Here is an 11,438-nt window from a genome sequence, read left to right on the forward strand (position 1 = left end):
AGGCGTGCGAGGATCCCGCTCCTGGAGGCGGCTGCTCTCACTTGCCGAGGACCCCATTCTGCAGGGCTTTGTTCCTGTCGGTTATGCAGGGCGAGGCGGCTCTCTGGGGAGGGTCCTCCTTGCTCTTGGGCGAAGGGTTGCTGTTGTTGCTGCCGCTGGACTTGCTCCTGCTGGGGTCGAGGGCGGGCTGGGCGGGCGAGGAGCGGGTGCCCCAGCCCCGGACCAGGCAGGTGCACACCAGCCGGAAGAAGGCCCGCCGCATCTCCTTGCTGGCCAGCGTGTAGATGACAGGGTTCATGGCCGAGTTGAGCACGGCCAGCACGATGAACCACTGGGCCTTGAAGAGCACAGCACACTCCCTCGCCCTGCAGGCCACGTCGACGAGGAAGAGGATGAAGAGTGGGGACCAGCAGGCGATGAACACGCTCACCACGATGACCACGGTCCGCAGCAGTGCCATGGAGCGCTCCGAGTTGTGGGGGCTGGCCACGCGGCGGCTGCTGGACTTCACCAGGAAGTAGATGCGCGCGTACAGGACCACGATGGTGGCCAGGATGGCTGTGAAGACACTGATGCAGAAGGCGATGTACTTCTTGGAGTAGAGGGGCAGGATGGTGGAGCACTCGGCGAGGTCGTGCAGGCAGTTCCAGCCCAGGATGGGCAAGGCGCCCAGCGAGAAGGCCACGAGCCAGCACATTCCGATCAGCAGGAAGACGCGGTGCTTCTTGTTAGCGTCGTACGGCCGCATCTTGATCATGGTCAAGTGCCGCTCGATGGCGATGGCCAGCAGGCTGCACGTGGACGCGCCGAGGGCCACAAACATGCTGCCTTCCCGCAGGAACCAGACGGTGGGAGACAGGCTCAGCGTCCTCCTGCCTGACATCAGGATGTTGACCTTGTAGGCGACCCCGGCCAGCAGGTCACAGAGGGCCAGGTTGCCGATGAAGAAGTACATGCGGTTGTGGAACTTGTTGTTTTTCCAGATGGCGATGAGCACCATGAGGTTCTCCAGCACGATGAAGCTGCAGATGACGAGGAAGAGCGCGGTGGTGAGCGTGCTGCCCTCGGGGGCCTCCTTCAGCCTGCCCTCCAGCTTGCCTACATAGCTGTAGTGCTCATACAGGGTCTGGTTCCCAGGGGAGGACCTGGGTCGCGGTGTCGGGACCACGGCCATCGCTTGGGCAGAGGCTCAGCTCCAGATCCCACCAGAGGGCGCCCTGGGCACGTCCATGGCCGGAGAACACGTTCAGGCTCAGGCTTCCGTGGTGGCCCCGGCTGGACCCCAGCCAGGGTGGGCAGAGCAGGAGCCTGCAAAGATAAAACAGGGGTGCCCAGCGATTAAGGGGCTCTGAGACCACCTAGGGGCAGCAGCCACAGCAACAATGTCGGAGGAAGGCCCTTAAACCCCACAAGTATGCAAACGTCTGGTCACACGGGGCCCCAGAGCTCCCTGGGGGGCTGAGGTGGCCAGGGAAGCCACCTCATACCTGCAACCCCCCAGGAGGGAGATCAGTATGTGAGCTCCACGATCGTTCACTCCTGTAATGACATATAGATCCAAATAAATGTCCCTCAGGAAACCCCAAGGACTCGGAAGTGCTAACCACGCACCCTCAAGCATGACGCGGGAGCGGCCAAACCATGAATCCCGTGACCTGGAGACAAACAGGATCATCCCGGGACAACACAATAGGATGGAATCAGAATGACGGCCCCAGGAAGACCCGGGGAGCCCGAGCCACACAGTGGGAGCACCTGCTCGATGTCCCAACGGCGTCCCTGGGACCGGGGCTGGAGACAGAGTCGGGTCCCGACAGCCCCCAGGAGAGGCCAGAGACAGGGACGCACGGCCACGGAAGGAAAGGGAGCATGAGGCGCGACGGAACCCAAACCCAGACGTCCACCGGGGAAGGCAGGGACGAGCACTTGGACTCTGCACTTGGCTGAAAGCTCAAACTGCCTGAACCCCAAAACTGAAGCCATGCGCATGAGCCATGCGCGTGAGCTGTTGGGGGGTCTCCCTAGGAGGGGGTCTAGGGAGACAGTGAAGGCGCAAAGCCGAGCGCTGGGCCCTCAACAGCCCCGGATTTAGTCCCCTCTCCCCTCCCAATACTTCCCACTCTCACCAGGGGCCCTGCTCATCACCTCATGGGACGACACAGCTGGATGTGGCTTTCAGTGGATCCACTGATTGTAAATTAGAAACATGTGTTTCAGTATCTGCTACAATCAAATAAGGTTAGCTAGAAGCAGCCCTCCATGAGTACCCCGCGATGACTTTCTTTACTTATACAATGTTTAGTCATAGCCCTAAGTTGGGTTCAGAGACAAACAGCTCCCCAAATGATACGGGGTCTGCATTTTGGGGTGTGGTGGGATCTGAGCACACTGCCAAGTACCAGCAAGGCCCGAGAGGGTCTCAGTCCTGGAAGGACCCAGGGATGCAGCGCTGGGGGCTGCTCTCAGAGAAGGAGAGGTAACTCCGGGGGTGCCCCGCTCCCAGCACCCTCTAGGTCACTGCTTCCCAGGCTCGCGGTTGCTGCCTGGGGCCTGGGAGGCTGTCAGACCCTCCACTCCACCGGGGTGCTTGGGTTGTCTGAGGTTAGGAAGAGCCACTCTGTTCCTTTGCCGCAGAGACTGCTCCCAGGCTGCGAATATGTGCATGCGGCCGTTCCAGCAACCCCGTGGGCCCTGGCCTCTGGGGGACCCCTGCGTCGTGCCTGCCTGCAGAAGCCCCTGGAGGCACATGGGTCCGCTCAGTGGGTCGCTGTCCTGCCAGCCCCCGCCACCGCCCCCCTCCTTTCTCTAACTCTGGCCCATCCTTCACACCCCGCGTCGAATCCCTCCTGGTCTACAAACTTTCTGGAGTCAGCCCAGCCCCTCGAGGCTTCTCTGAGCCTACTAGACGCTCCTTACAACAACTCGCAGGCTGTCGTTTGAAGAGTGGAAATAATGCCGCTGCTGACCCCCCGTGAGCCCGCCTGGGGCCGGCTTCACACTCACACCCGCACGGGGGCACCAGGCCTCTCATGGCGCCTGTCCGCTCACACGTGCCCCACGAAGGCTCTGCTCTATACTACTGCTTGTCCGATGAGTCTTTCTCTGGGAGCAGCAAATGGAGCTGCCACGGCCTTGCTCTGCTTGCCAGGCCCTGGGCACAGCCCGGAGAAGAGCCAGCCCCGCTGGGAGTCGGAGGGAGCAGCGCCCTGAGAACAGCTGTTTCCCCGCCGGTGCTGGGTCCACACGGCTGACCCGGGGCCCCACATGCCCCACGCCAGGCAGCCTGGCCTGGCCACGGGCCGGTGGCCACCCTGTCCACTAGTCCCACTCCCCCACTGGGGCTGCCATTCCTGCAACGATGGTGCACACGTGGTGAGCAGGACTTATAGTCATGGTGAGCGAGCGCCCACACGGTCTGAACCGTAGAAACATGCGTGTTACCTGAAAGGGTGAGGAACGTGAATTGTTCGTTAATTCACACCCGCGGCGGCGAGAAAGGGCTGCATGCAGCCTCACCCGAAAGGTCTGGAAACCACAATAAACTGGAGCTTGTCCGCTGCGCCTGTGTCCCCAGGACAGCGCCTGGCCACGTCCATCCCTCCCTCTGCACTCGCCCCACCCCGGTGCCGGGGCCGCAAGCATGGGCAGGGACGTATGCACCCATGAACCTGCTGGATCTGGACCTCCTGGACGTAAAGAGGAAGGACAGACAAGTGAAAGACTTATCTTCGCTGCACATGCAGGACTGTCAAAGAACTGAGCAGAGGAGGAAAGCGAGCGAACAGTGAAGGCAGTATCCAGCAGTAAGCAACCACGATGAGAATAGCGCCGATACGTACGGCAGACCAGAGAGCCAACCCAGTCCGTGCATCTTAAGGGCGAATGTATTTTTCCTGCTAATGCTTGAATTATCATTTCCCTTGATTAAATATTCATCATTCAAAGAGCACTTTTTTTTCCAGAACATCTCTTGCTAAATGCTACTCTCCGCATTTTTCGTAACTGGAAGACATCTGGCTCTCTTTAGAATCTAAAAGCTTGTTTTCTTTGGATTAGCAACATTAGAACATAGACTGCATCCCAAGAGTTACGAGCTGGGCAAAGGCCAGGCTGACTGTGGATGCACTGGAGTGCTGCTATCTGTGGTCAAAAGCATCATGGGAGTCCCATCTCCACCTCTCAGGGGCGTGGCAGGACCTGCATTTTCGGGAAGATGGCTCTGCCCCTCCCACCCCCCAGCTCAGAGCCAGACAGCCGTGTGTGGGACCAGGTGGGGCATCAGCCCTCGGGCCACATTCATCCTGAGGAGTGCCGGGCACCCTGAGCGCCAGCTCCTGGGAAGCCAGCCTGTCCCACCCGTCCCAGCCACCACAAACCCCCAAAGGGGCCACAGGCTGACTTCTTACCCCCTCAAGGGCCATAGCCTGTTTCCGATCTTCATGTAAATGGGGACCCATAGCCTGCAAATGTGCCTGGGGTTCTTCTCCCAACGGGACGCTCCCCCGGGTGCTCAGATGCTGGTAATTCCTGCCCTGGTCAGGGGATGGACGCACCAGCCACTCTTGTCTGCAGACACAGGGGTTTCTCCCTGTCATTGTCCTAACAAGTGCTGTGGGGCCTGGGTGGGAATGTCCTCCTGAGCTTGTGCCTGTGCGTCTGTGGGCTGCCTTGGATTTCTCAGCCTCGTGTTGGCATCTAGGAAGAGCTTTGATGCCGAGGGTCCCTGCAGAGACTAACGGCACTCGGCTAGAGAAGTACCCACAGGGGCAAGACTTACACATTACAAATGATGACGTTTTGCTTTATTTTTAAAAGTTAAGCATCTGCGGCCAGCGGAGACCACCATCTAACTTTCATTGTAAGAGTCTGATTGTGGCTTGATTTCCCCCAAACAACTTAGAAAGAGGCTGATGCTGAGGGAGGCAGTCTTGCACGTCTCAGGAGCGGGCCTGTCCCAGAAGCTGCTGTGTGGGATAGGCCCTCAGGAGGAGCCCCTTCTAGAAGGTGGCTCCACCGTGCATCACCCAGGTTAGACCGAGTCCAGCCATCCCTCCTTCCCAAGGAGACATGTCTGTGGGAAGGGGTGGCCCGCGCGGCCGATGGGTTCCAGATGTGCTCTCTAGGCTAGTGACTCACTTTCTCTACACATGTCAACTTGAAAAATAAACTATAAAAAGAAGGGAAAGAAAAAAGTGAAGGGAAGTATTTCCACAAAGTCTGGGGTCTCTCTCCCTTTGCTTCTCTGTCATGGTGAACAAGAGAAGCCCAAGAAGACAGTGAGGAAATTCTCCGCGTCAGACGCAGGATGCTATTGGTCAAAGGTCCGTTTTCCCAGGAAAATCAAGTCATTCATCCTCCAAACAGAACTAAAACACCAGGCATTTGATAACCAGCAAAATTTCTTGGAAAGCAGGACTTTTTTGTTGTTGTTCACAAGAATGTAGGAAAGGAAGAACGGGCTGGCCATTTTGCTGCCCCAGGAAATTTCTTGGCTAATGAGTATTTCCCCTTGCCCCAAATTTCTAAGTGACCTCGTGGTCACTTTCAGAGGCAGCTCCCAGCAGGAGGCCTCGTGCACACATGGCCCCTCACCCCTGCACTCAGCTGGGAGCTCAGGCCCCGATCCCCCAGTGGGAGAAGCGGGAAAGGCAGGCATGCCACTGCCCGGTGGCTTTCCCACATGTGACTGTCTCGGGCAAGTAAAGTTCGGCTGTTGACACAGATGGACACGCTCCCACGAGCGCACGTAGGCAGGATGGGCTGCGGGAGCCTGGGCATAGGCCCCGGGGTCTGCCTCTGTGCTTGCTTACCTGGATTCCCCGGGCTTGTCCCCTCCCTGCAAGGCACCCAATCTCGGTACAAGAGGCCTTACCCTCTGCTCTTCAGCCCCCATTTTCAGACTCTCCCTTCTCTGCTTGTTCTTAGTAACAGGATTGGACGCACGCCTGGATTACCGTGGGATGAATGAAGGTGTGTGGGAATGAGCTCCTCCAGGCAGCAAAGAGCCGATGCAAATAAGAGACATCTGGCCCAAGAAGTCCTAACAGTGGGGTCCCTCCCATCCATTCCCAGAGCCACAGTGACGCAGCCCACAATGGCCCTTCAGGCAGCCCGTCTGTCCCCACGGTGGCATCTGCTGTTTGTACACAGAGAGAAGCCAAGGCTGGGCTGGGGGTCTGGGCCATCGGATTCCCCCTGCCCTGCTTCCTGTGCACCACAGTGGGGGGTCAGGTCTCCTGGAGCCTCCACCCCTCCCCAATGGTCTTCACCTAGACGGAGGTGACAAGAGCATCACCAGCAGGCTCGCCAAATGCTGGAATGCTGACCTGCGCGGAAACCTGACCCCGGGGACAGGGAGAAGGGCTCAGGCCTTGCTCCAGAGCACAGAGCCATCCCCGGGGGCCCTGCTCTCTGCCGGGCCGCCCACAGCCGTAGAAACAGGCAAAACAACACAGAACAGAAGCTGACCATGCCAGGCGCCGTCACCACTGTCCCCGGGGTGTGGGAGTCTCGGCACTGGACGGAGTCCACCAAGCACGTCCTATTACCTCCAAAAGCTCGTGGAATGTCTCCTCGGGCAATTAATCAATTGCCCAATCAATGGGTGCGAAGGAATCATAAGAAGTGGTCGCACACTCATTAGACAGGAAGGAGGAGGCCGTGTGTGAGGGGACAGAAAGGCCCCAGAAAGCACAGCACAGCGGCTCCCCGCACACCGAGTCCTGCAGAAGGAAAGGGGGCTTCACAGTAGGGCAACCCCCAGATTGCCAAGGTGATGGCATGCCCAGATGCTCAGTTTCCCATCACAGAAACATACATACACTGTAGGTATTGAAGTGTCTGCGGGAGGAGGGAAAAGACGCCACAGAGTCAAATCAGCACCGTAATTTCCAGAGAAAGGAGGAAGGAGGAAAATCAGTCCCTACATCTTGAGAACATTGTTAGGCGAACGTGTGAGACTCCTGCTTCCAGAGAAGCCACTTTCTGCTATCCACACTGGGTAGAAAAACAAGCGGAGCCACGCACTTTATGGAATTCGGAGACATAAAGAGGAAAGCGGCATTTCTGAAGGTGAAGCTGGGGGAGATGCCATTGTAGCCCCGTCCTTGGGAGGCTCCGAAGGGCTGATGTGCAGTCTCTGGGGTCAGGTGACAGAGCAAGGCAGGATGTGAAGGTTGTTCACTGAGAAAACCCACTGTGTGGGCCTCCTATGGCCACAAAGTTCGTCATTCTGGATTGAGCTCTGCATCAGTTTCCTGAGAACTCCTACAGAGCCAGACATTTCCATGACTCCTCAAGGACAACACACCCGCCCCCACAAGCCCCCCCCCCCCCGCCCCCATCGTGTCCATCACACACCCGCGGGACCTAATCCTGCCCCGTACTTCTAGGAACTGTTTTTTATAACCATGCCGGCAAGAATGTCACTGAAGAAGAAGAAAATGTTCCAAAGATGAATGAAGAAGATGTGAGTGTCTACAGCGAGAGTCTGCAACCTCTGGCCTCCAGACTTTAGAAAGATGCCTCATTCGGGAAACCCTCAGAGCTCCAGCTGGGGATGGGGATCGTGGGCAGGGTGGACCCTCCCTTTTGAAATAATCGTTCATAAAAGCCCCGTGTTCCTGCTGCTCCCCCTGCTTTATCAGTCTAACAAAACATATTCCCTTTAAACCTCCAACAACAAGTTCCTCTCTTACATCTAAATATAAAAACCCACAAAGAAATATGTCACCAGGAGTGGCCAGCGTCAGAAGAAAGAGAAAGAGAGAGAGACAGACCGTTTGGAGCCAGGGCGGTTAGAAGCGGCGAAGCTAGCGTCAGGCCAAAGAAGGACATGTTCCGTCCCTTTTCCAAGTTTCTCTCAGCTGTGAATGTAGCACGTGGGAACCTCACCATCTCCTGACTGCAAAAGCAGGGACTTTATCCTCCAGCCCTGACTCTGACAGTCCTGACTGCCTACTTCAAGAAACAGAAGAAAACAATGGACTTCTGTGGCGCTTATCATTTAAAAAGAATGGTTTTCCCGGGAGAATGACCACAACCACACACTCCCAGAGCCCCCAGGTCCTCAAGCTCGGAGGGTGCCTAACTTTCAGTTGTTCCAGGAAAAGGACGGCGGGGCTGGGGCGGGGCGGGGTACCTGCTCGCTTAGGTCTTGAAGGTGCAGCTCAGTCTGAACTTCCCACTGTAATTACAAGAGCCCCAGGCTCTGGTTCCTCAATGGCCCGTCGCAGGAACGGAAAAAGGAACCATTCCCTCTCCCCCGCTCCGGCTCATCACCCCAACGGATGGCCTGGAGGAGGGGCTGACGGGGATGTGCGTCTCCCCGTCACTGTGACGCCGGGGATAGGCTAGACTTGAGTGAGAAAAGTGGGCCCCGCGGCTCCCACCCCACCCACGCAGGCTGGGTGCCCCGGACTCCGAGCCCTTGCCCCCCGCACTCACCTCCCTCTGGGAAGGGCACCTGGGCCACCCGCATCCTGGCGACCTTCGCGGCTCACAGGCGGCAGCGGCAGCGGGACAGGGGCACTGGGAGAGTCTAGGAGCTGGGGGTGGGTGAATTGGTCCCCGTCGGAGCTGTCGCTCGGGCTCCTGTCACCGCGCTGGCGCCGCGTCCCGTCGTCCCTGTCGCGTGTCCTCAGGACCCGCCGGCTCAGCCTCTGCGCGCGCAAGCCGGAGCCCAAACTTTTCCAGCGGCCCTTAGGGGCGGGGCCCGCGCTCCGCCCCTCCGCCCCCAGCTCCGGGTTTCCTCCTTGCTCCCCACCCGCCCTCACGGTGCCCCCTCTCTATTTCCTCCGAGCTCCCAAACGCCCACCTCCCCATCTGCTGAAGTCCCCTACCCATCTCTGCCTCCCGCCCCTCCTCCCCGCGGCCCCCCTCACCTCCCTGCGAGGCTGCAGGCCCCTCACCACCCGAGTCTCCGCCTCATCTCTCCGCCTCCCCCACGCCCCCCATCTCCCCGCCCCAGTTCCCACCTCCCCATGTCCCCACCTCCTTGCTCCTTGCCCTTTCCCCCTCCGTTCCCTGCGCTGCCTCACTGTTGAGCTCCTCTTCCTGCCCCTCCAGTCCCCCTCCTCCGTGCCCTTGTGGCCCAGCGGGTCCCAGGCTCCTGCCCCAGGCCAGCTCCTGACCCAGTACCCTGCCAGAGAGCTCCCCTTGAGGGTTTGGGCCAGTGATGATGATGACGTCGTCATTACCATTCTTATGGTCGTAGCATCTTGATAATTTTCTTTTGAAATTGCCTTTCCACTCGCTCCTGACTTAGCACGCTCAGGGACTGGCTGTGGACTCCACGCCCACCCCACACAGGGTGGCCCAGCTCCTGGTCCTATGGGTCCATCTCGGGGGCTGCTGTCCCCCACAGAGATGGACTCTCTTGCCCGGGTGAATAAAACAGCCTCACAAAGTGCTTCCAAAGAAGAATGCCCCGGGGAGGTGACAGACTACAGAATTTTCCACCGGTGAAGGAAAGTAAAGGCCAGGTGAATGCACACAGCAACCAACCCTGGAAACTTTTGGGGCACAGGCAGGGGTAAGGGGGAAAGGGAGGAAGAGGAAAAGGAGAGGAAGGAGGGAACCCCAGGCCTGTTACCCACAACAAGTGTGCACCTGCCTGGGCAGACAGGATAGGGGTGCAGGGACACCAGGAGTCAGGAGGGAGGATGCATAGGGAGGTGTCCCTCGGGTACCTGCCCCAGATCTGGAGGCCTCCTGCTTCCAGGGAAGGAGCCTTGTCCCACCGTCCCCTAGAGCTGGGAGCAAATGCTTATTTGGGGGTGGGTTTGAGCCCTGATGGGCCCCCAGCATGTTTGCACTTTGCTGGTCTTCTGTGTTTTCCCTACTGAGAAACCCAAACCCTGGAGAACATGGGGATGGGCACCGCAGAGCTCTGGCCTGTCCTTGGGGCTCAGAGGAGGGCTGCTCCTGTGCTGTCCTTGCTGCCACTTAATCCTGTCTTCAGCCCTGTCTGCACGGTGGCCTTCCGAAAGGACTCTCAGTGTCTTAAGCAAGCTCTGCGAAGCCGCTTCTGTCCCAAATCACAACTGTGATCGACCGCACCTCCTCCAGCTTTAAACCAAGGCAAGGAGAAGAGAGACCTGCTGCTTTGGCCACCTGCCAGAGCCAGGGGACAGTACAGCGTCCCAGCCTCCAGGTCTCCACCTGGCCACTCAGCTGGTCCATCAGTAATTCATTCAACTAGTTGTTCTGCGCTATGTGGAATGACTGGTCATTGGCTGAAGCCACCAGGACTGGTGTCCTGTCTCCATTCGCTGGACGGGCTCTGAAATCCAGACTGAACAGGCACCCTGAGGTCTGGTCATTCCTCCAAAACCAGCCTCAGAAGGGGACTCCTGAAGCCCTGAACAACAATGGGGCTTTTGACTGCAGGTGCCCCAAGGGAGACACAGGGATCTGACACAGAGGCATTCCTGAAAATCCTTTTACGAAAATGCTCCTTTCCCCTATAGACTCCCCTCCTGAGCACTCTCCCCACACACAGCCCTCTCGCTGAAGCTGTGTGCCAGCCCGCCTGCTCCTCCCTCCCAGGACTATCAAGCTCAGATGAGACCCTGACTGGGGGCCCTCTGTGCTCCCACACAGCCCCTAGAGACCATATTCTCTCCAGAAGAGAGAATGCCCAGTGCCTCCTTAAGGGTCTATTGGATAAAGTCTCTCCTCTGCCTCCCTGACTAACCAGGGGAAGTTCTTTACAGGGAATGCTGGCTCATAGATGGAGAAGGGATGGGGGAATTCGGAGTTCTGCGTTCTGCTTCCCTCAGTGGAATCACGGAGCAGGACGACAAGGCAGTGTGAAGAAAACGTGTCGATCACGCAGTACTGCCTGGGAAAGAGAAAACACTCTCCGCTTCCATCGGAGACATCTGTCAGCACCTTCACGGGGATTCGAACTCAGCGTCACCGGTGCTGAGCCAACCTGACATCAGCGGCTGCAAAACCAGCACACGGGATCACCGATGCCGTGTCCTTGCTGAGACACTTTCCCTGAATCAAAGGCCAAGCCTGGAGCCTTCACTTCCGGTTTGTGGGAAAGAGAAGGGAAGAGCAGCGGCTAAAAGACACAGAGAAAGGAGCGACAGGTGCAGAGAGCCAAGCGTTTGACCTCCCTCAAACAGGTCAATGTCAAGAAAAGGGTGGGATCAGTCCGAGGATAAAAGCAGCCCACAGAAGCGGCATTTCTAACAACCAGCACGGGCCTGCTTGACGTCTGGTGGCAGAAGAGATGGGGAGGACAGCTTGGGATGGACAGGGTGTTGAATGAGGTCACAGACTCGTTGACAGCGCGAATTGGGTGCGTAATAGCTCAGTGCTCATCTGGGAGAATGGCCTCATTTCCAGGAGACCAACTATCCAGGGTAAAACATCTTGGTGTCCGAAAATTGTTTTCAGATGACTCAGCAAAAGCAATATGGCAAGTG

At 58.0% G+C, this 11,438-nt stretch overlaps 1 protein-coding gene across 1 annotated transcript; it reads right to left on the reverse strand.

Annotated features, from left to right (window-relative positions):
* Nucleotides 1-8,513, reverse strand: S1PR3 (sphingosine-1-phosphate receptor 3). Its single transcript, XM_032866421.1, has 2 exons — nucleotides 8,446-8,513; nucleotides 1-1,308 (listed from the first exon to the last, which is right to left on the reverse strand). The coding sequence occupies exon 2, from the start codon at nucleotides 1,172-1,174 to the stop codon at nucleotides 38-40; it is 1,137 nt and encodes a 378-aa protein (XP_032722312.1). The 5' UTR covers nucleotides 1,175-1,308; nucleotides 8,446-8,513; the 3' UTR covers nucleotides 1-37.
* Nucleotides 8,514-11,438: the final 2,925 nt, after the last annotated feature.

This window comes from Lontra canadensis, unplaced genomic scaffold, assembly GCF_010015895.1.
Source record: "Lontra canadensis isolate GAN:19392208 unplaced genomic scaffold, GSC_riverotter_1.0 scaffold31, whole genome shotgun sequence".
Classification (NCBI taxonomy): domain Eukaryota; kingdom Metazoa; phylum Chordata; class Mammalia; order Carnivora; family Mustelidae; genus Lontra; species Lontra canadensis.

Coding starts and splice junctions, on each gene's coding strand:
- S1PR3 (XM_032866421.1), bottom strand. CDS start 1,174: ATGGCCGTGGTCCCGACACCGCGACCCAGGTCCTCCCCTGGGAACCAG.